This window comes from Oncorhynchus mykiss, chromosome Y (genome assembly GCF_013265735.2).
Source record: "Oncorhynchus mykiss isolate Arlee chromosome Y, USDA_OmykA_1.1, whole genome shotgun sequence".
Classification (NCBI taxonomy): domain Eukaryota; kingdom Metazoa; phylum Chordata; class Actinopteri; order Salmoniformes; family Salmonidae; genus Oncorhynchus; species Oncorhynchus mykiss.
Window position 1 is genome coordinate 47,243,005 of NC_048593.1, and position 27,541 is coordinate 47,270,545.

The 27,541-nt window shown below is 50.8% G+C and overlaps 1 protein-coding gene across 1 annotated transcript; it reads left to right on the top strand.

Annotated features, from left to right (window-relative positions):
* c1qa (complement component 1, q subcomponent, A chain) lies at window positions 1–27,499 on the top strand. Its single transcript, XM_036968033.1, has 6 exons — window positions 1–136; window positions 1,855–2,025; window positions 17,491–17,834; window positions 18,177–18,263; window positions 18,402–18,446; window positions 26,570–27,499. The coding sequence occupies exons 1-6, from the start codon at window positions 118–120 to the stop codon at window positions 26,675–26,677; spliced, it is 774 nt and encodes a 257-aa protein (XP_036823928.1). The 5' UTR covers window positions 1–117; the 3' UTR covers window positions 26,678–27,499.
* Window positions 27,500–27,541: the final 42 nt, after the last annotated feature.

Genomic DNA, 27,541 nt, shown 5'->3' on the forward strand with positions numbered 1-27,541 from the left:
GTGTGTACGCTGCAGGCTTGTGTGTGTGTGTGTGTGTGATCAATGTAATAACTGCAGGATGGACTTTATTCAACATAACTAAAAAGACGGAACAGACAGACAAGACGTCCCTGTTCTATGCTGATCAAAAACACTGGTGAGTGACACATATCTACACATATTAAATAGACATGTTATATAGAGATTTATTTGTAATAGAGTTTAGTCAATGATTTTTGTCTTTTTGGAGAGCAGGAGAGGATCAGAGGTGGAAAGAGTTACCAGCTCCATGCTCTAACCCAGGTTTCCCCAACTCTCTCCTCTGCCCGGTGAAACCTCTTGGGGGGGGGGGGGGGGGGGGGGGAAACCTGTGAAACCTCTTGGGGGAGGGGAGGGGAGGGGGAGAGGTTTGGGAAACCTGTGAAACCTCTTGGGGGAGGGGAGGGGAGGGGGGGGGGGGGTTTGGGAAACCTGTGAAACCTCTTGGGGGAGGGGAGGGGAGGGGGAGAGGTTTGGGAAACCTGTGAAACCTCTTGGGGGAGGGGAGGGGAGGGGGAGAGGTTTGGGAAACCTGTGAAACCTCTTGGGGGAGGGGGGGGGGGTTGGGAAACCTGTGAAACCTCTTGGGGGGGGGGGGGGGGGGAGTGAGGAGAGGGTTGGGAAACCTGTGAAACCTCTTGGGGGGGGGGGAACCTGTGAAACCTCTTGGGGGAGGGGAGGGGGAGAGGTTTGGGAAACCTGTGAAACCTCTTGGGGGAGGGGAGGGGAGGGGGGGGGGGGGGGTTGGGAAACCTGTGAAACCTCTTGGGGGGGGGGGGGGGGGGTGAGGAGAGGGTTGGGAAACCTGTGAAACCTCTTGGGGGGGTTAGCAGCATATCACCATCAAGCCTTTGAGTGAACCAATACACTAACCATCAAGCCTTTGGGTGAACCAATCAACTAACCATCAAGCCTTTGTGTGAACCAATCAACTAACCATCAAGCCTTTGTGTGAACCAATCAACTAACCATCAAGCCTTTGTGTGAACCAATCAACTAACCATCAAGCCTTTGGGTGAACCAATCAACTAAACCATCAAGCCTTTGGGTGAACCAATCAACTAAACCATCAAGCCTTTGTGTGAACCAATCAACTAACCATCAAGCCTTTGTGTGAACCAATCAACTAACCATCAAGCCTTTGTGTGAACCAATCAACTAACCATCAAGCCTTTGTGTGAACCAATCAACTAAACCATCAAGCCTTTGTGTGAACCAATCAACTAACCATCAAGCCTTTGGGTGAACCAATCAACTAACCATCAAACCTTTGGGTGAACCAATCAACTAACCATCAAGCCTTTGGGTGAACCAATCAACTAACCATCAAGCCTTTGGGTGAACCAATCAACTAACCATCAAGCCTTTGGGTGAACCAATCAACTAACCATCAAGCCTTTGGGTGAACCAATCAACTAACCATCAAGCCTTTGGGTGAACCAATCAACTAACCATCAAGCCTTTGGGTGAGACCAATCAACTAACCATCAAGCCTTTGGGTGAACCAATCAACTAACCATCAAGCCTTTGGGTGAACCAATCAACTAACCATCAAGCCTTTGGGTGAACCAATCAACTAAACCATCAAGCCTTTGGGTGAACCAATCAACTAACCATCAAACCTTTGGGTGAACCAATCAACTAACCATCAAGCCTTTGGGTGAACCAATCAACTAATCATCAAGCCTTTGGGTTCAGGTGTGTTGGTGGAATAATAGAACTTGACCAGTCATCTGGAGTTGTCTGGGATGGAGGGAAAGTATTCTAGAGTAATTTCTCCTGTGACGTCATATTTGACCCTCTATGATGTCATGTCTCTGCGTCCTGTCCTCTCAGGGATCCCGAGGATGATGTCAGGGTTTTCACTGTCTGCGGTGTGTGTGGCGGTGCTCCTTTCCTTGGGGCGATGCCAGAACAAATGCTCGGTCCAGGACGGAACACCAGGAGCGCGAGGAACTCCAGGCCGGGATGGGCGACAAGGAGCAAAGGGAGAAAAAGGAGAGCCAGGTAACAGAGAGATGGAGGGATTGGAGAGAAGATAAAGAAGGGAGAGGAGGGAGAAGAGAGAAGGGAGGAGGGAGAGGAGGAGAGAGGAGGGAGAGGGAGAGGGGGGAGAAATAAGTAGAGAGAGGGAGAGGAAGGGAGAAGAGAGAAGGGAGGAGGGAGAGGAGGAGAGAGGAGGGAGAGGGGGAGAGGGAGATGGGGGAGAAATAAGTAGAGAGAGGGAGAGGAAGGGAGAAGAGGAGAGAGGAGGGAGATAAGGGAGTCAGGGAGAGAGGAAGAGGAGGGAGAGAGGGAGAGAGGAAGAGGAAGGGAGAGGAAGAAACAGCATGTTACATAACCTGTCAGTAAAGAGGACTGTGTGGTTAGTGTGGTCAGGGTCTCTCCCGCCTCTCTCTTCCTCTCCCTTCTCTCTCTCTTCCTCTCCCTTCTCTCTCTCTTCTTCTACCACCTCTCCTTCCTCTCCCTTGTATCTCTTCCTCTCTCTTCCTCAACCCTACTGTCTCTTCCTTTCCCTCCTCTCCCTCCTCCTCTGGTCAGGGTCTGTTACAGTGTGGTGGTGAGGGTCTGTTACAGTCTGGTGGTCAGGGTCTGTTACAGTCTGGTGGTCAGGGTCTGTTACAGTCTGGTGGTCAGGGTCTGTTATAGTCTGGTCAGGGTCTGTTACAGTGTGGTGGTCAGGGTCTGTTACAGTCTGGTGGTCAGGGAATGTTATAGTCTGGTGGTCAGGGTCTGTTACAGTCTGGAAGTCAGGGTCTGTTACAGTCTGGTGGTCAGGGTCTGTTACAGTCTGGTGGTCAGGGTCTGGTGGTCAGGGTCTGTTACAGTCTGGTGGTCAGGGTCTGTTATAGTCTGGTCAGGGTCTGTTACAGTGTGGTGGTCAGGGTCTGTTATAGTCTGGTGGTCAGGGTCTGGTGGTCAGGGTCTGTTACAGTCTGGTGGTCAGGGTCTGTTACAGTCTGGTGGTCAGGGTCTGTTACAGTCTGGTGGTCAGGGTCTGGTGGTCAGGGTCTGTTACAGTCTGGTGGTCAGGGTCTGTTATAGTCTGGTCAGGGTCTGTTACAGTGTGGTGGTCAGGGTCTGTTACAGTCTGGTGGTCAGGGTCTGTTACAGTCTGGTGGTCAGGGTCTGTTATAGTCTGGTGGTCAGGGTCTGTTATAGTCTGGTGGTCAGGGTCTGTTACAGTCTGGTGGTCAGGGTCTGTTACAGTCTGGTGGTCAGGGTCTGTTATAGTCTGGTCAGGGTCTGTTACAGTGTGGTGGTCAGGGTCTGTTACAGTGTGGTGGTCAGGGTCTGTTACAGTCTGGTGGTCAGGGTCTGTTACAGTCTGGTGGTCAGGGTCTGTTACAGTCTGGTCAGGGTCTGTTATAGTGTGGTGGTCAGGGTCTGTTACAGTCTGGTGGTCAGGGTCTGTTACAGTCTGGTGGTCAGGGTCTGTTACAGTCTGGTGGTCAGGGTCTGGTGGTCAGGGTCTGTTACAGTCTGGTGGTCAGGGTCTGTTACAGTGTGGTGGTCAGGGTCTGTTACAGTCTGGTGGTCAGGGTCTGTTACAGTCTGGTGGTCAGGGTCTGTTACAGTCTGGTGGTCAGGGTCTGTTACAGTCTGGTGGTCAGGGTCTGTTACAGTCTGGTGGTCAGGGTCTGTTATAGTCTGGTCAGGGTCTGTTACAGTCTGGTTGTCAGGGTCTGTTACAGTCTGGTGGTCAGGGTCTGTTATAGTCTGGTCAGGGTCTGTTACAGTGTGGTGGTCAGGGAGTGTTACAGTCTGGTGGTCAGGGTCTGTTATAGTCTGGTGGTCAGGGTCTGTTACAGTCTGGTGGTCAGGGTCTGTTACAGTCTGGTGGTCAGGGTCTGTTATACTCTGGTCAGGGTCTGTTACAGTGTGGTGGTCAGGGTCTGTTACAGTGTGGTGGTCAGGGTCTGTTACAGTCTGGTGGTCAGGGTCTGTTACAGTCTGGTGGTCAGGGTCTGTTACAGTCTGGTCAGGGTCTGTTATAGTGTGGTGGTCAGGGTCTGTTACAGTCTGGTGGTCAGGGTCTGTTACAGTCTGGTGGTCAGGGTCTGTTACAGTCTGGTGGTCAGGGTCTGGTGGTTAGGGTCTGTTACAGTCTGGTGGTCAGGGTCTGTTACAGTCTGGTGGTCAGGGTCTGGTGGTTAGGGTCTGTTACAGTCTGGTTGTCAGGGTCTGTTACAGTCTGGTGGTCAGGGTCTGTTACAGTCTGGTGGTCAGGGTCTGTTATACTCTGGTCAGGGTCTGTTACAGTGTGGTGGTCAGGGTCTGTTATGGTCTGGTGGTCAGGGTCTGTTACAGTCTGGTGGTCAGGGTCTGTTATAGTCTGGTTGTCAGGGTCTGTTACAGTCTGGTGGTCAGGGTCTGTTACAGTCTGGTGGTCAGGGTCTGTTATACTCTGGTCAGGGTCTGTTACAGTGTGGTGGTCAGGGTCTGTTATAGTCTGGTGGTCAGGGTCTGTTACAGTCTGGTGGTCAGGGTCTGTTATAGTCTGGTGGTCAGGGTCTGTTACAGTCTGGTGGTCAGGGTCTGTTACAGTCTGGTGGTCAGGGTCTGTTATACTCTGGTCAGGGTCTGTTACAGTGTGGTGGTCAGGGTCTGTTACAGTGTGGTGGTCAGGGTCTGTTACAGTCTGGTGGTCAGGGTCTGTTACAGTCTGGTGGTCAGGGTCTGTTACAGTCTGGTCAGGGTCTGTTATAGTGTGGTGGTCAGGGTCTGTTACAGTGTGGTGGTCAGGGTCTGTTACAGTCTGGTGGTCAGGGTCTGTTACAGTCTGGTGGTCAGGGTCTGTTACAGTCTGGTCAGGGTCTGTTATAGTGTGGTGGTCAGGGTCTGTTACAGTCTGGTGGTCAGGGTCTGTTATAGTCTGGTGGTCAGGGTCTGTTATAGTCTGGTGGTCAGGGTCTGTTATAGTCTGGTGGTCAGGGTCTGTTATAGTCTGGTGGTCAGGGTCTGTTATAGTCTGGTGGTCAGGGTCTGTTACAGTCTGGTCAGGGTCTGTTATAGTCTGGTGGTCAGGGTCTGTTATAGTCTGGTGGTCAGGGTCTGTTATAGTCTGGTGGTCAGGGTCTGTTATAGTCTGGTGGTCAGGGTCTGTTACAGTCTGGTCAGGGTCTGTTATAGTCTGGTGGTCAGGGTCTGTTATAGTCTGGTGGTCAGGGTCTGTTATAGTCTGGTGGTCAGGGTCTGTTATAGTCTGGTGGTCAGGGTCTGTTATAGTCTGGTGGTCAGGGTCTGTTACAGTCTGGTCAGGGTCTGTTACAGTCTGGTGGTCAGGGTCTGTTACAGTCTGGTCAGGGTCTGTTACAGTCTGGTGGTCAGGGTCTGTTACAGTCTGGTGGTCAGGGTCTGTTATAGTCTGGTGGTCAGGGTCTGTTACAGTCTGGTGGTCAGGGTCTGTTACAGTCTGGTGGTCAGGGTCTGTTACAGTCTGGTGGTCAGGGTCTGTTACAGTGTGGTGGTCAGGGTCTGTTACAGGCTGGTTGTCAGGGTCTGTTACAGTCTGGTGGTCAGGGTCTGTTACAGTCTGGTGGTCAGGGTCTGTTATACTCTGGTCAGGGTCTGTTACAGTGTGGTGGTCAGGGTCTGTTATAGTCTGGTGGTCAGGGTCTGTTACAGTCTGGTGGTCAGGGTCTGTTACAGTCTGGTTGTCAGGGTCTGTTATAGTCTGGTGGTCAGGGTCTGTTACAGTCTGGTGGTCAGGGTCTGTTATACTCTGGTCAGGGTCTGTTACAGTGTGGTGGTCAGGGTCTGTTATAGTCTGGTGGTCAGGGTCTGTTACAGTCTGGTGGTCAGGGTCTGTTATAGTCTGGTGGTCAGGGTCTGGTGGTCAGGGTCTGTTACAGTCTGGTGGTCAGGGTCTGTTACAGTCTGGTGGTCAGGGTCTGTTATACTCTGGTCAGGGTCTGTTACAGTCTGGTGGTCAGGGTCTGTTACAGTGTGGTGGTCAGGGAGTGTTACAGTCTGGTGGTCAGGGTCTGTTATAGTCTGGTGGTCAGGGCCTGTTACAGTCTGGTGGTCAGGGTCTGTTACAGTCTGGTGGTCAGTCTGGTGGTCAGGGTCTGGTGGTCAGGGTCTGTTACAGTCTGGTCAGGGTCTGTTACAGTCTGGTGGTCAGGGTCTGTTATAGTCTGGTGGTCAGGGTCTGTTACAGTCTGGTGGTCAGGGTCTGTTACAGTCTGGTGGTCAGGGTCTGTTATGGTCTGGTGGTCAGGGTCTGTTACAGTCTGGTGGTCAGGGTCTGTTATAGTCTGGTGTTCAGGGTCTGTTAGAGTCTGGTCAGGGTCTGTTATAGTCTGGTGGTCAGGGTCTGTTACAGTCTGGTCAGGGTCTGTTACAGTCTGGTGGTCAGGGTCTGTTATAGTCTGGTGGTCAGGGTCTGTTACAGTCTGGTGGTCAGGGTTTGTTACAGTCTGGTGGTCAGGGTCTGTTACAGTCTGGTCAGGGTCTGTTACAGTCTGGTGGTCAGGGTCTGTTATAGTCAGGTGGTCAGGGTCTGTTACAGTCTGGTGGTCAGGGTCTGTTATAGTCTGGTCAGGGTCTGTTACAGTCTGGTGGTCAGGGTCTGTTATAGTCTGGTGGTCAGGGTCTGTTACAGTCTGGTGGTCAGGGTCTGTTATAGTCTGGTCAGGGTCTGTTACAGTGTGGTGGTCAGGGTCTGTTATAGTCAGGTGGTCAGGGTCTGTTACAGTCTGGTGGTCAGGGTCTGTTATAGTCTGGTCAGGGTCTGTTACAGTCTGGTGGTCAGGGTCTGTTATAGTCTGGTGGTCAGGGTCTGTTACAGTCTGGTGGTCAGGGTCTGTTATAGTCTGGTCAGGGTCTGTTACAGTGTGGTGGTCAGGGTCTGTTATAGTCTGGTGGTCAGGGTCTGTTACAGTCTGGTGGTCAGGGTCTGTTATAGTCTGGTCAGGGTCTGTTACAGTCTGGTGGTCAGGGTCTGTTATAGTCTGGTGGTCAGGGTCTGTTACAGTCTGGTGGTCAGGGTCTGTTATAGTCTGGTCAGGGTCTGTTACAGTCTGGTGGTCAGGGTCTGTTATAGTCTGGTCAGGGTCTGTTACAGTCTGGTGGTCAGGGTCTGTTATAGTCTGGTGGTCAGGGTCTGTTACAGTCTGGTGGTCAGGGTCTGTTACAGTCTGGTGGTCAGGGTCTGTTATAGTCTGGTCAGGGTCTGTTACAGTCTGGTGGTCAGGGTCTGTTATAGTCTGGTGGTCAGGGTCTGTTACAGTGTGGTGGTCAGGGTCTGTTATAGTCAGGTGGTCAGGGTCTGTTATAGTCTGGTCAGGGTCTGTTACAGTCTGGTGGTCAGGGTCTGTTATAGTCTGGTGGTCAGGGTCTGTTACAGTCTGGTGGTCAGGGTCTGTTATAGTCTGGTCAGGGTCTGTTACAGTCTGGTGGTCAGGGTCTGTTATAGTCTGGTGGTCAGGGTCTGTTACAGTCTGGTGGTCAGGGTCTGTTACAGTCTGGTGGTCAGGGTCTGTTATACTCTGGTCAGGGTCTGTTACAGTGTGGTGGTCAGGGTCTGTTACAGTGTGGTGGTCAGGGTCTGTTACAGTCTGGTGGTCAGGGTCTGTTACAGTCTGGTGGTCAGGGTCTGTTACAGTCTGGTCAGGGTCTGTTATAGTGTGGTGGTCAGGGTCTGTTACAGTCTGGTGGTCAGGGTCTGTTACAGTCTGGTAGTCAGGGTCTGTTACAGTCTGGTGGTCAGGGTCTGGTGGTCAGGGTCTGTTACAGTCTGGTGGTCAGGGTCTGTTACAGTCTGGTTGTCAGGGTCTGTTACAGTCTGGTGGTCAGGGTCTGTTACAGTGTGGTGGTCAGGGTCTGTTACAGTGTGGTGGTCAGGGTCTGTTACAGTCTGGTGGTCAGGGTATGTTACAGTGTGGTGGTCAGGGTCTGTTACAGTCTGGTCAGGGTCTGTTACAGTCTGGTCAGGGTCTGTTACAGTGTGGTGGTCAGGGTCTGTTATAGTCTGGTGGTCAGGGTCTGTTACAGTGTGGTGGTCAGGGTCTGTTACAGTCTGGTGGTCAGGGTCTGTTATAGTCTGGTGGTCAGGGTCTGTTATAGTCTGGTCAGGGTCTGTTACAGTCTGGTGGTCAGGGTCTGTTATAGTCTGGTGGTCAGGGTCTGTTACAGTCTGGTGGTCAGGGTCTGTTATAGTCTGGTCAGGGTCTGTTACAGTGTGGTGGTCAGGGAGTGTTACAGTCTGGTGGTCAGGGTCTGTTATAGTCTGGTGGTCAGGGCCTGTTACAGTCTGGTGGTCAGGGTCTGTTACAGTCTGGTGGTCAGTCTGGTGGTCAGGGTCTGGTGGTCAGGGTCTGTTACAGTCTGGTCAGGGTCTGTTACAGTCTGGTGGTCAGGGTCTGTTATAGTCTGGTGGTCAGGGTCTGTTACAGTCTGGTGGTCAGGGTCTGTTACAGTCTGGTGGTCAGGGTCTGTTATAGTCTGGTGGTCAGGGTCTGTTAGAGTCTGGTCAGGGTCTGTTATAGTCTGGTGGTCAGGGTCTGTTACAGTCTGGTCAGGGTCTGTTACAGTCTGGTGGTCAGGGTCTGTTACAGTCTGGTGGTCAGGGTTTGTTACAGTCTGGTGGTCAGGGTCTGTTACAGTCTGGTCAGGGTCTGTTACAGTCTGGTGGTCAGGGTCTGTTATAGTCTGGTGGTCAGGGTCTGTTACAGTCTGGTGGTCAGGGTCTGTTATAGTCTGGTCAGGGTCTGTTACAGTCTGGTGGTCAGGGTCTGTTATAGTCTGGTGGTCAGGGTCTGTTACAGTCTGGTGGTCAGGGTCTGTTATAGTCTGGTCAGGGTCTGTTACAGTGTGGTGGTCAGGGTCTGTTATAGTCTGGTGGTCAGGGTCTGTTACAGTCTGGTGGTCAGGGTCTGTTACAGTCTGGTGGTCAGTCTGGTGGTCAGGGTCTGGTGGTCAGGGTCTTTTATAGTCTGGTGGTCAGGGTCTGTTATAGTCAGGTGGTCAGGGTCTGTTACAGTCTGGTGGTCAGGGTCTGTTACAGTCTGGTGGTCAGGGTCTGTTACAGTCTGGTCAGGGTCTGTTACAGTCTGGTGGTCAGGGTCTGTTATAGTCTGGTGGTCAGGGTCTGTTACAGTCTGGTGGTCAGGGTCTGTTATAGTCTGGTGGTCAGGGTCTGTTACAGTCTGGTGGTCAGGGTCTGTTATAGTCTTGTCAGGGTCTGTTACAGTGTTGTGGTCAGGGTCTGTTACAGTCTGGTGGTCAGGGTCTGTTATAGTCTGGTGGTCAGGGTCTGTTACAGTCTGGTCAGGGTCTGTTACAGTCTGGTCAGGGTCTGTTACAGTCTGGTGGTCAGGGTCTGTTATAGTCTGGTCAGGGTCTGTTACAGTGTGGTGGTCAGGGTCTGTTACAGTCTGGTGGTCAGGGTCTGTTATAGTCTGGTGGTCAGGGTCTGTTACAGTCTGGTCAGGGTCTGTTACAGTCTGGTGGTCAGGGTCTGTTATAGTCTGGTGGTCAGGGTCTGTTACAGTCTGGTGGTCAGGGTCTGTTACAGTCTGGTGGTCAGGGTCTGTTACAGTCTGGTCAGGGTCTGTTACAGTCTGGTGGTCAGGGTCTGTTATAGTCTGGTGGTCAGGGTCTGTTACAGTCTGGTGGTCAGGGTCTGTTATAGTCTGGTGGTCAGGGTCTGTTACAGTCTGGTGGTCAGGGTCTGTTATAGTCTGGTCAGGGTCTGTTACAGTGTGGTGGTCAGGGTCTGTTACAGTCTGGTGGTCAGGGTCTGTTATAGTCTGGTGGTCAGGGTCTGTTACAGTCTGGTCAGGGTCTGTTACAGTCTGGTCAGGGTCTGTTATAGTCTGGTGGTCAGGGTCTGTTACAGTCTGGTGGTCAGGGTATGTTATGGTCTGGTGGTCAGGGTCTGTTACAGTCTGGTCAGGGTCTGTTACAGTCTGGTGGTCAGGGTCTGTTATAGTCTGGTCAGGGTCTGTTACAGTGTGGTGGTCAGGGTCTGTTACAGTCTGGTGGTCAGGGTCTGTTATAGTCTGGTGGTCAGGGTCTGTTACAGTCTGGTCAGGGTCTGTTACAGTCTGGTGGTCAGGGTCTGTTATAGTCTGGTGGTCAGGGTCTGTTATAGTCTGGTGGTCAGGGTCTGTTATAGTCTGGTGGTCAGGGTCTGTTACAGTCTGGTGGTCAGGGTCTGTTACAGTCTGGTGGTCAGGGTCTGTTATAGTCTGGTGGTCAGGGTCTGTTACAGTCTGGTCAGGGTCTGTTACAGTCTGGTGGTCAGGGTCTGTTATAGTCTGGTGGTCAGGGTCTGTTATAGTCTGGTGGTCAGAGTCTATTATAGTCTGGTGGTCAGGGTCTCTTACAGTGTGGTGGTCAGGGCCTGTTATAGTCTGGTGGTCAGGGTCTGTTACAGTCTGGTGGTCAGGGTCTGTTATAGTCTGGTGGTCAGGGTCTGTTACAGTCTGGTGGTCAGGGTCTGTTACAGTCTGGTGGTCAGGGCCTGTTATAGTCTGGTGGTCAGGGTCTGTTACAGTCTGGTGGTCAGGGTCTGTTATAGTCTGGTGGTCAGGGTCTGTTACAGTCTGGTGGTCAGGGTCTGTTATAGTCTGGTGGTCAGGGTCTGTTACAGTCTGGTGGTCAGGGTCTGTTACAGTCTGGTGGTCAGGGTCTGTTATACTCTGGTCAGGGTCTGTTACAGTGTGGTGGTCAGGGTCTGTTACAGTGTGGTGGTCAGGGTCTGTTACAGTCTGGTGGTCAGGGTCTGTTACAGTCTGGTGGTCAGGGTCTGTTACAGTCTGGTCAGGGTCTGTTATAGTGTGGTGGTCAGGGTCTGTTACAGTGTGGTGGTCAGGGTCTGTTACAGTCTGGTGGTCAGGGTCTGTTACAGTCTGGTGGTCAGGGTCTGTTACAGTCTGGTCAGGGTCTGTTATAGTGTGGTGGTCAGGGTCTGTTACAGTCTGGTGGTCAGGGTCTGTTATAGTCTGGTGGTCAGGGTCTGTTATAGTCTGGTGGTCAGGGTCTGTTATAGTCTGGTGGTCAGGGTCTGTTATAGTCTGGTGGTCAGGGTCTGTTATAGTCTGGTGGTCAGGGTCTGTTACAGTCTGGTCAGGGTCTGTTATAGTCTGGTGGTCAGGGTCTGTTATAGTCTGGTGGTCAGGGTCTGTTATAGTCTGGTGGTCAGGGTCTGTTATAGTCTGGTGGTCAGGGTCTGTTACAGTCTGGTCAGGGTCTGTTATAGTCTGGTGGTCAGGGTCTGTTATAGTCTGGTGGTCAGGGTCTGTTATAGTCTGGTGGTCAGGGTCTGTTATAGTCTGGTGGTCAGGGTCTGTTATAGTCTGGTGGTCAGGGTCTGTTACAGTCTGGTCAGGGTCTGTTACAGTCTGGTGGTCAGGGTCTGTTACAGTCTGGTCAGGGTCTGTTACAGTCTGGTGGTCAGGGTCTGTTACAGTCTGGTGGTCAGGGTCTGTTATAGTCTGGTGGTCAGGGTCTGTTACAGTCTGGTGGTCAGGGTCTGTTACAGTCTGGTGGTCAGGGTCTGTTACAGTCTGGTGGTCAGGGTCTGTTACAGTGTGGTGGTCAGGGTCTGTTACAGGCTGGTTGTCAGGGTCTGTTACAGTCTGGTGGTCAGGGTCTGTTACAGTCTGGTGGTCAGGGTCTGTTATACTCTGGTCAGGGTCTGTTACAGTGTGGTGGTCAGGGTCTGTTATAGTCTGGTGGTCAGGGTCTGTTACAGTCTGGTGGTCAGGGTCTGTTACAGTCTGGTTGTCAGGGTCTGTTATAGTCTGGTGGTCAGGGTCTGTTACAGTCTGGTGGTCAGGGTCTGTTATACTCTGGTCAGGGTCTGTTACAGTGTGGTGGTCAGGGTCTGTTATAGTCTGGTGGTCAGGGTCTGTTACAGTCTGGTGGTCAGGGTCTGTTATAGTCTGGTGGTCAGGGTCTGGTGGTCAGGGTCTGTTACAGTCTGGTGGTCAGGGTCTGTTACAGTCTGGTGGTCAGGGTCTGTTATACTCTGGTCAGGGTCTGTTACAGTCTGGTGGTCAGGGTCTGTTACAGTGTGGTGGTCAGGGAGTGTTACAGTCTGGTGGTCAGGGTCTGTTATAGTCTGGTGGTCAGGGCCTGTTACAGTCTGGTGGTCAGGGTCTGTTACAGTCTGGTGGTCAGTCTGGTGGTCAGGGTCTGGTGGTCAGGGTCTGTTACAGTCTGGTCAGGGTCTGTTACAGTCTGGTGGTCAGGGTCTGTTATAGTCTGGTGGTCAGGGTCTGTTACAGTCTGGTGGTCAGGGTCTGTTACAGTCTGGTGGTCAGGGTCTGTTATGGTCTGGTGGTCAGGGTCTGTTACAGTCTGGTGGTCAGGGTCTGTTATAGTCTGGTGTTCAGGGTCTGTTAGAGTCTGGTCAGGGTCTGTTATAGTCTGGTGGTCAGGGTCTGTTACAGTCTGGTCAGGGTCTGTTACAGTCTGGTGGTCAGGGTCTGTTATAGTCTGGTGGTCAGGGTCTGTTACAGTCTGGTGGTCAGGGTTTGTTACAGTCTGGTGGTCAGGGTCTGTTACAGTCTGGTCAGGGTCTGTTACAGTCTGGTGGTCAGGGTCTGTTATAGTCAGGTGGTCAGGGTCTGTTACAGTCTGGTGGTCAGGGTCTGTTATAGTCTGGTCAGGGTCTGTTACAGTCTGGTGGTCAGGGTCTGTTATAGTCTGGTGGTCAGGGTCTGTTACAGTCTGGTGGTCAGGGTCTGTTATAGTCTGGTCAGGGTCTGTTACAGTGTGGTGGTCAGGGTCTGTTATAGTCAGGTGGTCAGGGTCTGTTACAGTCTGGTGGTCAGGGTCTGTTATAGTCTGGTCAGGGTCTGTTACAGTCTGGTGGTCAGGGTCTGTTATAGTCTGGTGGTCAGGGTCTGTTACAGTCTGGTGGTCAGGGTCTGTTATAGTCTGGTCAGGGTCTGTTACAGTGTGGTGGTCAGGGTCTGTTATAGTCTGGTGGTCAGGGTCTGTTACAGTCTGGTGGTCAGGGTCTGTTATAGTCTGGTCAGGGTCTGTTACAGTCTGGTGGTCAGGGTCTGTTATAGTCTGGTGGTCAGGGTCTGTTACAGTCTGGTGGTCAGGGTCTGTTATAGTCTGGTCAGGGTCTGTTACAGTCTGGTGGTCAGGGTCTGTTATAGTCTGGTCAGGGTCTGTTACAGTCTGGTGGTCAGGGTCTGTTATAGTCTGGTGGTCAGGGTCTGTTACAGTCTGGTGGTCAGGGTCTGTTACAGTCTGGTGGTCAGGGTCTGTTATAGTCTGGTCAGGGTCTGTTACAGTCTGGTGGTCAGGGTCTGTTATAGTCTGGTGGTCAGGGTCTGTTACAGTGTGGTGGTCAGGGTCTGTTATAGTCAGGTGGTCAGGGTCTGTTATAGTCTGGTCAGGGTCTGTTACAGTCTGGTGGTCAGGGTCTGTTATAGTCTGGTGGTCAGGGTCTGTTACAGTCTGGTGGTCAGGGTCTGTTATAGTCTGGTCAGGGTCTGTTACAGTCTGGTGGTCAGGGTCTGTTATAGTCTGGTGGTCAGGGTCTGTTACAGTCTGGTGGTCAGGGTCTGTTACAGTCTGGTGGTCAGGGTCTGTTATACTCTGGTCAGGGTCTGTTACAGTGTGGTGGTCAGGGTCTGTTACAGTGTGGTGGTCAGGGTCTGTTACAGTCTGGTGGTCAGGGTCTGTTACAGTCTGGTGGTCAGGGTCTGTTACAGTCTGGTGGTCAGGGTATGTTACAGTGTGGTGGTCAGGGTCTGTTACAGTCTGGTCAGGGTCTGTTACAGTCTGGTCAGGGTCTGTTACAGTGTGGTGGTCAGGGTCTGTTATAGTCTGGTGGTCAGGGTCTGTTACAGTGTGGTGGTCAGGGTCTGTTACAGTCTGGTGGTCAGGGTCTGTTATAGTCTGGTGGTCAGGGTCTGTTATAGTCTGGTCAGGGTCTGTTACAGTCTGGTGGTCAGGGTCTGTTATAGTCTGGTGGTCAGGGTCTGTTACAGTCTGGTGGTCAGGGTCTGTTATAGTCTGGTCAGGGTCTGTTACAGTGTGGTGGTCAGGGAGTGTTACAGTCTGGTGGTCAGGGTCTGTTATAGTCTGGTGGTCAGGGCCTGTTACAGTCTGGTGGTCAGGGTCTGTTACAGTCTGGTGGTCAGTCTGGTGGTCAGGGTCTGGTGGTCAGGGTCTGTTACAGTCTGGTCAGGGTCTGTTACAGTCTGGTGGTCAGGGTCTGTTATAGTCTGGTGGTCAGGGTCTGTTACAGTCTGGTGGTCAGGGTCTGTTACAGTCTGGTGGTCAGGGTCTGTTATAGTCTGGTGGTCAGGGTCTGTTAGAGTCTGGTCAGGGTCTGTTATAGTCTGGTGGTCAGGGTCTGTTACAGTCTGGTCAGGGTCTGTTACAGTCTGGTGGTCAGGGTCTGTTACAGTCTGGTGGTCAGGGTTTGTTACAGTCTGGTGGTCAGGGTCTGTTACAGTCTGGTCAGGGTCTGTTACAGTCTGGTGGTCAGGGTCTGTTATAGTCTGGTGGTCAGGGTCTGTTACAGTCTGGTGGTCAGGGTCTGTTATAGTCTGGTCAGGGTCTGTTACAGTCTGGTGGTCAGGGTCTGTTATAGTCTGGTGGTCAGGGTCTGTTACAGTCTGGTGGTCAGGGTCTGTTATAGTCTGGTCAGGGTCTGTTACAGTGTGGTGGTCAGGGTCTGTTATAGTCTGGTGGTCAGGGTCTGTTACAGTCTGGTGGTCAGGGTCTGTTACAGTCTGGTGGTCAGTCTGGTGGTCAGGGTCTGGTGGTCAGGGTCTTTTATAGTCTGGTGGTCAGGGTCTGTTATAGTCAGGTGGTCAGGGTCTGTTACAGTCTGGTGGTCAGGGTCTGTTACAGTCTGGTGGTCAGGGTCTGTTACAGTCTGGTCAGGGTCTGTTACAGTCTGGTGGTCAGGGTCTGTTATAGTCTGGTGGTCAGGGTCTGTTACAGTCTGGTGGTCAGGGTCTGTTATAGTCTGGTGGTCAGGGTCTGTTACAGTCTGGTGGTCAGGGTCTGTTATAGTCTTGTCAGGGTCTGTTACAGTGTTGTGGTCAGGGTCTGTTACAGTCTGGTGGTCAGGGTCTGTTATAGTCTGGTGGTCAGGGTCTGTTACAGTCTGGTCAGGGTCTGTTACAGTCTGGTCAGGGTCTGTTACAGTCTGGTGGTCAGGGTCTGTTATAGTCTGGTCAGGGTCTGTTACAGTGTGGTGGTCAGGGTCTGTTACAGTCTGGTGGTCAGGGTCTGTTATAGTCTGGTGGTCAGGGTCTGTTACAGTCTGGTCAGGGTCTGTTACAGTCTGGTGGTCAGGGTCTGTTATAGTCTGGTGGTCAGGGTCTGTTACAGTCTGGTGGTCAGGGTCTGTTACAGTCTGGTGGTCAGGGTCTGTTACAGTCTGGTCAGGGTCTGTTACAGTCTGGTGGTCAGGGTCTGTTATAGTCTGGTGGTCAGGGTCTGTTACAGTCTGGTGGTCAGGGTCTGTTATAGTCTGGTGGTCAGGGTCTGTTACAGTCTGGTGGTCAGGGTCTGTTATAGTCTGGTCAGGGTCTGTTACAGTGTGGTGGTCAGGGTCTGTTACAGTCTGGTGGTCAGGGTCTGTTATAGTCTGGTGGTCAGGGTCTGTTACAGTCTGGTCAGGGTCTGTTACAGTCTGGTCAGGGTCTGTTATAGTCTGGTGGTCAGGGTCTGTTACAGTCTGGTGGTCAGGGTATGTTATGGTCTGGTGGTCAGGGTCTGTTACAGTCTGGTCAGGGTCTGTTACAGTCTGGTGGTCAGGGTCTGTTATAGTCTGGTCAGGGTCTGTTACAGTGTGGTGGTCAGGGTCTGTTACAGTCTGGTGGTCAGGGTCTGTTATAGTCTGGTGGTCAGGGTCTGTTACAGTCTGGTCAGGGTCTGTTACAGTCTGGTGGTCAGGGTCTGTTATAGTCTGGTGGTCAGGGTCTGTTATAGTCTGGTGGTCAGGGTCTGTTATAGTCTGGTGGTCAGGGTCTGTTACAGTCTGGTGGTCAGGGTCTGTTACAGTCTGGTGGTCAGGGTCTGTTATAGTCTGGTGGTCAGGGTCTGTTACAGTCTGGTCAGGGTCTGTTACAGTCTGGTGGTCAGGGTCTGTTATAGTCTGGTGGTCAGGGTCTGTTATAGTCTGGTGGTCAGAGTCTATTATAGTCTGGTGGTCAGGGTCTCTTACAGTGTGGTGGTCAGGGCCTGTTATAGTCTGGTGGTCAGGGTCTGTTACAGTCTGGTGGTCAGGGTCTGTTATAGTCTGGTGGTCAGGGTCTGTTACAGTCTGGTGGTCAGGGTCTGTTATAGTCTGGTGGTCAGGGTCTGTTATAGTCTGGTGGTCAGGGTCTGTTACAGTCTGGTCAGGGTCTGTTACAGTCTGGTCAGGGTCTGTTACAGTCTGGTGGTCAGGGTCTGTTATAGTCTGGTCAGGGTCTGTTACAGTGTGGTGGTCAGGGTCTGTTACAGTCTGGTGGTCAGGGTCTGTTATAGTCTGGTGGTCAGGGTCTGTTACAGTCTGGTCAGGGTCTGTTACAGTCTGGTCAGGGTCTGTTATAGTCTGGTGGTCAGGGTCTGTTACAGTCTGGTGGTCAGGGTCTGTTATAGTCTGGTGGTCAGTCTGGTGGTCAGGGTCTGGTGGTCAGTCCGGTGGTCAGGGTCTGGTGGTCAGCCTGGTGGTCACTCTAGTGGTCAGGGTCTGTTACAGTCTGGTGGTCAGGGTCTGTTATAGTCTGGTGGTCAGGGTCTGTTACAGTCTGGTGGTCAGGGTCTGTTATACTCTGGTGGTCAGGGTCTTATACAGTCTGGTGGTCAGGGTCTGTTACAGTGTGGTGGTCAGGGTCTGTTACAGTCTGGTGGTCAGAGTCTGTTACAGTCTGGTGGTCAGGGTCTGTTATAGTCTGGTGGTCAGTCTGGTGGTCAGGGTCTGGTGGTCAGTCCGGTGGTCAGGGTCTGGTGGTCAGCCTGGTGGTCACTCTAGTGGTCAGGGTCTGGTGGTCAGGGTCTGGTGGTCAGGGTCTGTTACAGTCTGGTGGTCAGGGTCTGGTGGTCAGTCTGGTGGTCAGTCTGGTGGTCAGGGTCTGGTGGTCAGTCTGGTGGTCAGGGTCTGGTGGTCAGTCTGGTGGTCAGGGTCTGGTACAGTCTGGTGGTCAGTCTGGTGGTCAGTCTGGTGGTCAGGGTCTGGTGGTCAGTCTGGTGGTCAGGGTCTGGTGGTCAGTCTGGTGGTCAGGGTCTGGTGGTCAGTCTGGTGGTCAGGGTCTGGTACAGTCTGGTGGTCAGTCTGGTGGTCAGTCTGGTGGTCAGGGTCTGGTGGTCAGTCTGGTGGTCAGGGTCTGGTGGTCAGTCTGGTGGTCAGGGTCTGGTGGTCAGTCTGGTGGTCAGTCTGGTGGTCAGTCTGGTGGTCAGGGACTGGTGGTCAGGGTATGTGGTATTGAGCTGAAAAGTCCACATCTAATGGTTGCTGTTTAGTAAACCTCGGTCCCTCCCTCATCTTTCTCCCAGCACTGCAGCTGGATGCGGGGTTGCCCCATGGACTGAAAGGGATGAAGGGGAGCCGGGGGATCCCCGGGGACATGGGGCCTAAAGGCTTAAGTGGAGACCTGGGACCTGAGGGTCCTTCTGGGCCCCCTGGCCCCCCTGGCCCTGCAGGGAGGGGCGGGGACCAATCCCGTCAACACCGCGCAGCCTTCTCCGTGTCCCGGACAGACATCTCCTACCCCCCCTACAAACGAACCCTGACCTATAACTCCGCCATCACCAGCAGCAACCTGATCAGTTTGAACTCTGGAATGTTCACCTGCAGCATACCTGGAGTCTACTACTTCGTCTTCCACTCAGAGGCCAAGGTAGACAGACAGACAGATAGACAGACAGACAGACAGACAGACAGACAGACAGACAGACAGACAGACAGACAGACAGACAGACAGACAGACAGACAGACAGACAAGTATTACATTGACAGACAGACAGACAGACAGACAGACAGACAGATAGACAGACAGACAGACAGACAGACAGACAGACAGACAGATAGACAGACAGACAGACAGACAGACAGACAGACAGACAGACAGACAGACAGACAGACAGACAGACAGACAGACAGACAGGTATTACTCTCTCTTTCGACATCTTGTAAAACTGTGTGTGTGTGTGTGTGTGTGTGTGTGTGTGTGTGTGTATAGGTGGGCATGTGTCTGTATCTGAAAAGTGACGCCCTGGGAGAGAGGATGCTAGGTTTCTGTGACTACAACAACAGAGCCACTACCCAGGTATGGTTACTATGACAACACCAAGTAGGGACTGATGACACCAGGTTGGGTTACTATGACGACACCGGGTAAAGAGTTTAACAACATAGATTTTTCTTCCTAATAACACTATTTTATTGTTAATTCCATGATGTGTAGGTTCTGTCAGGGGGTGTGGTGTTGGACCTATCACGCGGCAACAAGGTGGGAACCATCCTCCATACTAACCAATCAGCACATAGTATCATCCATATTAACCAATCACCACACAGCATCCTCCTAACTAACCAATCACCACACAGCATCCTCCATACCAGTGGTTCCCAAACCTTTTAAAGTCCCGTACTCCTTCAAACATTCAACTTCCAGCTGTACCCCCTCTATCACCAGGGTCAGCTGTACCCCCTCTATCACCAGGGTCAGCTGTACCCCCTCTATCACCAGGGTCAGCTGTACCCCCTCTATCACCAGGGTCAGCTGTACTCCCTCTATCACCAGGGTCAGCTGTACCCCCTCTATCACCAGAGTCAGCTGTACCCCCTCTATCACCAGGGTCAGCTGTACCCCCTCTATCACCAGGGTCAGCTGTACCCCCTCTATCACCAGGGTCAGCTGTACCCCCTCTATCACCAGGGTCAGCTGTACCCCCTCTATCACCAGGGTCAGCTGTACCCCCTCTATCACCAGGGTCAGCTGTACCCCCTCTATCACCAGGATCAGCTGTACCCCCTCTATCACCAGGGTCAGCTGTACCCCCTCTATCACCAGGGTCAGCTGTACCCCCTCTATCACCAGGATCAGCTGTACCCCCTCTATCACCAGGGTCAGCTGTACCCCCTCTATCACCAGGGTCAGCTGTACCCCCTCTATCACCAGGGTCAGCTGTACCCCCTCTATCACCAGGATCAGCTGTACCCCCTCTATCACCAGGGTCAGCTGTACCCCCTCTATCACCAGGGTCAGCTGTACCCCCTCTATCACCAGGATCAGCTGTACCCCCTCTATCACCAGGGTCAGCTGTACCCCCTCTATCACCAGGGTCAGCTGTACCCCCTCTATCACCAGGGTCAGCTGTACCCCCTCTATCACCAGGGTCAGCTGTACCCCCTCTATCACCAGGGTCAGCTGTACCCCCTCTATCACCAGGATCAGCTGTACCCCCTCTATCACCAGGGTCAGCTGTACCCCCTCTATCACCAGGGTCAGCTGTACCCCCTCTATCACCAGGATCAGCTGTACCCCCTCTATCACCAGGGTCAGCTGTACCCCCTCTATCACCAGGATCAGCTGTACCCCCTCTATCACCAGGGTCAGCTGTACCCCCTCTATCACCAGGGTCAGCTGTACCCCCTCTATCACCAGGGTCAGCTGTACCCCCTCTATCACCAGGATCAGCTGTACCCCCTCTATCACCAGGGTCAGCTGTACCCCCTCTATCACCAGGGTCAGCTGTACCCCCTCTATCACCAGGGTCAGCTGTACCCCCTCTATCACCAGGGTCAGCTGTACCCCCTCTATCACCAGGGTCAGCTGTACCCCCTCTATCACCAGGGTCAGCTGTACCCCCTTTATCACCAGGGTCAGCTGTACCCCCTCTATCACCAGGATCAGCTGTACCCCCTCTATCACCAGGGTCAGCTGTACCCCCTCTATCACCAGGGTCAGCTGTACCCCCTCTATCACCAGGGTCAGCTGTACCCCCTCTATCACCAGGGTCAGCTGTACCCCCTTTATCACCAGGGTCAGCTGTACCCCCTCTATCACCAGGATCAGCTGTACCCCCTTTATCACCAGGGTCAGCTGTACCCCCTTTATCACCAGGGTCAGCTGTACCCCCTTTATCACCAGGGTCAGCTGTACCCCCTCTATCACCAGGGTCAGCTGTACCCCCTTTATCACCAGGGTCAGCTGTACCCCCTCTATCACCAGGATCAGCTGTACCCCCTCTATCACCAGGGTCAGCTGTACCCCCTCTATCACCAGGGTCAGCTGTACCCCCTCTATCACCAGGGTCAGCTGTACCCCCTCTATCACCAGGGTCAGCTGTACCCCCTCTATCACCAGGATCAGCTGTACCCCCTCTATCACCAGGATCAGCTGTACCCCCTCTATCACCAGGGTCAGCTGTACCCCCTCTATCACCAGGGTCAGCTGTACCCCCTCTATCACCAGGGTCAGCTGTACCCCCTCTATCACCAGGGTCAGCTGTACCCCCTCTATCACCAGGGTCAGCTGTACCCCCTCTATCACCAGGGTCAGCTGTACCCCCTCTATCACCAGGGTCAGCTGTACCCCCTCTATCACCAGGATCAGCTGTACCCCCTCTATCACCAGGGTCAGCTGTACCCCCTCTATCACCAGGGTCAGCTGTACCCCCTCTATCACCAGGATCAGCTGTACCCCCTCTATCACCAGGATCAGCTGTACCCCCTCTATCACCAGGATCAGCTGTACCCCCTCTATCACCAGGGTCAGCTGTACCCCCTCTATCACCAGGGTCAGCTGTACCCCCTCTATCACCAGGGTCAGCTGTACCCCCTCTATCACCAGGGTCAGCTGTACCCCCTCTATCACCAGGGTCAGCTGTACCCCCTCTATCACCAGGGTCAGCTGTACCCCCTCTATCACCAGGGTCAGCTGTACCCCCTCTATCACCAGGGTCAGCTGTACCCCCTTTATCACCAGAGTCAGCTGTACCCCCTCTAGCACCAGGGTCAGCTGTACCCCCTCTATCACCAGGGTCATGTGTACCCCCTCTAGCACCAGGGTCAGCTGTATCCCCTCTATCACCAGGGTCATCTGTACCCCCTCTAGCACCAGGGTCATCTGTACCCCCTCTATCACCAGGGTCAGCTGTACCCCCTCTATCACCAGGGTCAGCTGTACCCCCTCTATCACCAGGGTCATCTGTACCCCCTCTATCACCAGGATCAGCTGTACCCCCTCTATCACCAGGGTCAGCTGTACCCCCTCTATCACCAGGGTCAGCTGTACCCCCTCTATCACCAGGGTCAGCTGTACCCCCTCTATCACCAGGATCAGCTGTACCCCCTCTATCACCAGGGTCAGCTGTACCCCCTCTATCACCAGGGTCAGCTGTACCCCCTCTATCACCAGGGTCAGCTGTACCCCCTCTATCACCAGGGTCAGCTGTACCCCCTCTATCACCAGGGTCAGCACACTCTCAAATGTTGTTGTTTGCCATCATTGTAATCCTGCCACACACACACAATATACGATACATGTATTACTCATAAGAATGAGTGTGAGTTTGTCACAACCCGGCTCGTGGGAAGTGACAATGAGCTCTTATAGGACCAGGGCACAAATAATATTATAATAATAATCAAAAATGTAGCTCTTTATTTAACCATCTTATATATAAAATGAGAAGGGTGTGCTTGAAAGGATGCTGTCAGGCCCTGGCCATAGAGAGGCTTTTATTCTCTATTTTGGTTAGGCCAGGGCATTCTATGTTCTCCTTTCTATATTTTTGTATTTCTTTGTTTTTGGCCGGGTATGGTTCTCTTTTTTAAAATTTGTAAAAAAAATGCTTTTTCTCCCCAATTTCATGGTGTCCAATTGTTGTAGTAGCTACTATCTTGTCTCATCGCTACAACTCCCGTACAGGCTCGGGAGAGACGAAGGTTGAAAGTCATGTGTCCTCCGATACACAACCCAACCAAGCCGCACTGCTTCTTAACACAGCGCGCATCCAACCTGGAAGCCAACCGCACCAATGTGTCGGAGGAAACATTGTGCACCTGGCAACCTTGATTAGCGCGCACTGCGCCCGGCCCGCCACAGGAGTCGCTGGTGCGCGATGAGACAAGGACATCCCTACCGACCAGGCCCTCCCTAACCCAGACGACGCTAGGCCAATTGTGCGTCGCCCCACGAACCTCCCGGTCGCGGCCGGTTACGACAGAGCCTGGGCACGAACCCAGGGACTCTGATGGCACAGCTGGCGCTGCAGTACAGCGCCCTTAACCACTGCGCCACCCGGGATGCCCCAGGTATGGTTCTCAGGGACAGCTGTCTATCGTTGTCTCTGATTGAACCATACTTAGGTAGCTCTTGCCCACATGGGTTTTGTGGGTAGTTGTTTTCTGTATTGTTAGTTTCCTTACAGAACTGTTCGTTTTCCTCTTTGTTGGTTTTTGTTCTAGTGTTCTGATTTTAATAAAATATCATGAACACGTCTCACGCTGCGCACAGGAAGAGGACCGTTACGCTGCGCTTTGGTCCAGTCATTCACATGAAGAGGACCGCTACGCTGCGCCTTGGTCCAGTCATTCACAGGAAGAGGACCGTTATGCTGCGCCTTGGTCCAGTCATTCACAGGAAGAGGACCGTTACGCTGCGCCTTGGTCCAGTCATTCACAGGAAGAGGACTGTTACGCTGCACCTTGGTCCAGTCATTCACAGGAAGAGGACTGTTACGCTGCGCCTTGGTCCAGTCATTCACAGGAAGAGGACCGTTAAGCTGCGCCTTGGTCTCCAGTCATTCACAGGAAGAGGACCGTTACGCTGCGCCTTGGTCCAGTCATTCACAGGAAGAGGACCGTTACGCTGCGCCTTGTTCCAGTCATTCACAGGAAGAGGACTGTTACGCTGCACCTTGGTCCAGTCATTCACAGGAAGAGAACTGTTACGCTGCGCCTTGGTCCAGTCATTAACAGGAAGAGGACCGTTATGCTGCGCCTTGGTCTCCAGTCATTCACAGGAAGAGGACTGTTACGGTGGGCCTTGGTCCAGTCATTTACAGGAAGAGGACCGTTACGCTGCGCCTTGGTCCAGTCATTTACAGGAAGAGGACCGTTACGCTGCGCCTTGGTCCAGTCATTCACAGGAAGAGGACCGTTACGCTGCGCCTTGGTCCAGTCATTCACAGGAAGAGGACCGTTACGCTGCGCCTTGGTCCAGTCATTCACAGGAAGAGGACCGTTACGCTGCGCCTTGGTCCAGTCATTCACAGGAATAGGACCGTTACGCTGCGCCTTGGTCCAGTCATTCACAGGAAGAGGACTGTTACGCTGTGCCTTGGTCCAGTCATTCACAGGAAGAGGACTGTTACAGATGCACATAACTCTGTTGAGTTGTATTGGAGAGAGTAGTTGAAGTGTACCTATGATGAAAATTACAGGCCTCTCTCATCTTTTTAAGTGGGAGAACTTGCACAATTGGTGGCTGACTAAATACTTTTTTGCCCCATTGTAACTCTGAAATGTTGGGTTGTATTGGAGAGAGTCTCAGTCTTAAATCATTTTCCACATAGTCTGTGTCTGTATTTAGTTGTCATGCTAGTGAGGGCCGAGATTCCACTCTCACATAGGTACGTAGTTGCAAAGGGCATCAGTGTCTTATTAACAGCGTGACTTGCCAGGGCAACTATCCAGAAATCTGGCAGAACCACTTGTTGCAATTTCGATGAGGATCTCTTTTTCAGATATCGGTAAGTGGACTGGAGGCAGGGCATGAAAGGTATAACGAATCCAGTTGTTTGTGTCGTCCATTTCTGGAAAGGACCTGTGTAATTATGGTCAGTAAAGAAAACTTTAAGCTCGTCTCTCAATAAAAAAACATTTGTCAATACTTTGCCCCTTGATAACCAGCGCACTTCTTGATGTTGTAAAAGCTTTACATGGTCGCTGTCCATATCATTGCATAATGCAGAAAATACACGAGAGTTCAGGGGCCTTGCTTTAACAAAGTTAACCATTTTCACTGTAGAGTCCAAAACATCTTTCAAGCTGTCAGGCATTCCCTTGGCAGCAAGAGCCTCTCGGTGGATGCTGCAGTGTACCCAAGTGACGTCGGGAGCAACCGCTTGCACGTGCGTTACCACTCCACTATGTCTTCCTGTCAAGGCTTTTGTGCCATCAGTACAGACACCAACACATCTTGACCACCAAAGTCCATTTGATGTCACAAAGCTGTCCAGTACTTAAAAAATATCCTCTCCTGTTGTCCTGGTTTCCAGTGGTTTGCAGAAGAGGACGTCTTCCTTAATTGACCCCCCATAAACATAACGGACATATACCAGGAGCTGTGCCAGGCCCGCCACGTCTGTTGACTCATCCAGCTGTAACGCATAGAATTCACTGGCTTGTATGCGAAGCAGTAATTGTTTCAAAACATCTCCTGCCATGTCACTGATGCTGAAAGTCGTCTTTATTCTCCCTTGGCTTATTTTTCAAATGGTCATGTTTCGTTTCTAAATGTCTGAGCAAGAGTGAAGGTTTCCTGTGAGAAAGTAACGGTTAATGTGATTGGATGAGTAACGGTTAATGTGATTGGATGAGTAACGGTTAATGTGATTGGATTAGTAACTGTTAATGTGATTGGATGAGTAACGGTTAATGTGATTGGATGAGTAACGGTTAATGTGATTGGATGAGTAACGGTTAATGTGATTGGATGAGTAACGGTTAATGTGATTGGATGAGTAACTGTTAATGTGATTGGATGAGTAACGGTTAATGTGATTGGATGAGTAACGGTTAATGTGATTGGTTGAGTAACGGTTAATTTGATTGGATGAGTAACTGTTAATGTGATTGGATGAGTAACGGTTAATGTGATTAGATGAGTAACGGTTAATGTGATTGGATGAGTAACGGTTAATGTGATTGGATGTTAATTATTTAACTAGGCTACCTGTATTTGACATTGTGTTGTTATTTCACTGAACAACAGGTGGTTTAATTTTATTTTTGGCAGTGAAACGAGGCTACTGAGGCGAGGGAAAAAACTCACCCAAAAGTATAGCCCCGTTGGACAACATAAATGTACTGTTTGAAAATGTGAAAAATATTATATATGTATATATATATATACATAATTATATTTTTGATCATGATCATCCAGTATATATATCTTTTTTTAATTTGGCGTACCCCCGACGACATTGCACATACCCCAGTTTGGGAATACCTGCTCCATACTAACTAATCAGCACACAGCACCCCCCATACTAACCAATCAGCACAGAGCATAATCTATTCTAACCAATCAGCACAGAGCATCATCGAGTGGAAACTGTAAGTGCCTTCTAAACCTACAGAGAAGGCCTAAGGGTTGATAAAATAATAAATGTATTTTTATATTAAAAATGTCATTCTATTTAATTTCTATCTTTTCTATCTTTTCAATAATATTTAAATGGTAATCTGATTTATTTTATTATTTTCGATTATATTCTAATTTAATGTCTTCAGTGTGTGTTGGAAAGGAAAGGGTTAAGAGAGGAAAGGGTGAAGAGAAAAAAATATCCAATCAGGATTTTCTTTGGGGGTCTCTGGGGAGATAAAACCAGCTAACTAGCTTAGCTATTGGCTTTCAGAAGCTAGAAAGAATGCCTCTGCCATTCAACTGTATTAGAGCATAATTTTGGAGTGACAGTAGAATCAACCAATCACATTTTGACTTGCAATGGGTGGGACTGTTTTACAAAAAAAAGGAAAATGTAGGGCTAGAGACATGTCACTGCTGAGATTGTGAGCCAATAGCACGAGCTCTAGTTTTCCTATGGTCAAGTTAGTTTGTGTTGTAGGCTAGTGTGTAGGTGTTATCTTTGAGGACTGAGGAGGATGTGTTTGCTAATTTGTTACCATCGCCCTTTTCAAGATTAACTTTCAACAAGAAGTTAAAATTATCATAATCATGCCACTGTTTTATTATTGTATCTCGCTTGCTGTTAACTATCTATGGGTGACCATGACTGGGTGAAACACGGGTGACCATGACTGGGTGAAACACAGGTGACCATGACTGGGTGAAACATGGGTGACCATGACTGGGTGAACCACGGGTGACCATGACTGGGTGAAACACGGGTGACCATGACTGGGTGAAACACGGGTGACCATGACTGGGTGAAACACGGGTGACCATGACTGGGTGAAACACGGGTGACCATGACTGGGTGAAACACGGGTGACCATGACTGGGTGAAACATGGGTGACCATGACTGGGTGAAACACGGGTGACCATTACTGGGTGAAACACAGGTGACCATGACTGGGTGAAACACGGGTGACCATGACTGGGTGAAACACGACTGCATTCAACTTTAGATCACCGGTTACTTTGTGTGCAGAACTTGATGAAGTAAGTTATCAATGAGATGTAGCTAGCTAACAGTAGTACATTTTGATTTGGAAATGCTAAAGGGTTGTATTTTTATTGTCATGATTGTGGCCTGTTGGCTTATTATGTCAGATTGAATGGGATGTGACTGCTGTCTTTGTGTAGCATCGTCCATACCAACAGCACACAATGATTCTATAAACAGGTGTGTAACCAGGTGTGTTAATATAACCAGGTGTGGCTGGAGCCGTTTAAAGACGAGCAGCCGGAGAATGTGAAGGACGACAAGAAGGACAAGAAGATCGTGTTCAACGGCTTCATGCTCTTCCCCACCGGGAAGTGATGTCACAACGCCATGCAGTGACCTCGTCACATGAGCTGTCCCTGGGAACCAACCATTACTAACACTGTTCTATACTGATCTATACTGTTCCATACAGTTCTATACTTTTCTATACTGATCATCTATACTGATCTATACTGATCAACACTTTTCTATTCTGTTCTATACGGATCTACACTTTTCTATACTGATCTATACTGTTCTATACCGATCTATACTGATCTATACCGATCTATACTGTTCTATACTGATCTATACTGTTCTATACTGATCTATACTGATCTATGTGGTCCTATACTGTTCTATACTGATCTATACTGTTCTATACTGATCTATACGGTTCTATACTGTTCTATACTGTTCTATACTGATCTATACGGTTCTATACTGATCTATACTGTTCTATACTGTTCTATACTGATCTATACTGATCTATACGGTTCTATACTGTTCTATACTGTTCTATACTGATCTATACGGTTCTATACTGATCTATACTGTTCTATACTGATCTATACTGATCTATACGGTTCTATACTGATCTATACTGTTCTATACTGATCTATACTGTTCTATACTGATCTATACGGTTCTATACTGATCTATACTGTTCTATACTGATCTATACTGTTCTATACCAACCCTGCCATTATTGATATAAAATACAGTGCCAAGTGAAAGTCACACACACCCCTGGCAGTCTTCACCTTTTGATGCTTTAAATCTCAAAAGGATCACATGTGATGTTTTTCTTTCATCTACACATCCTACTCCACATTTTAAAGAAATTATACAACATTTTCCAAATGAATAATAAAAATACAATTTAAAATGAAGCTGTCTTGATTGTGTATGTCTTCACAT

Excerpts from the sequence above, each read along its gene's own strand:
- c1qa (XM_036968033.1), top strand. Across the intron at positions 2,026-17,490 it reads GGGAGAAAAAGGAGAGCCAG|CACTGCAGCTGGATGCGGGG; the intron begins GTAACAGAGAGA and ends TCTTTCTCCCAG. Across the intron at positions 18,264-18,401 it reads ACAACAGAGCCACTACCCAG|GTTCTGTCAGGGGGTGTGGT; the intron begins GTATGGTTACTA and ends CATGATGTGTAG.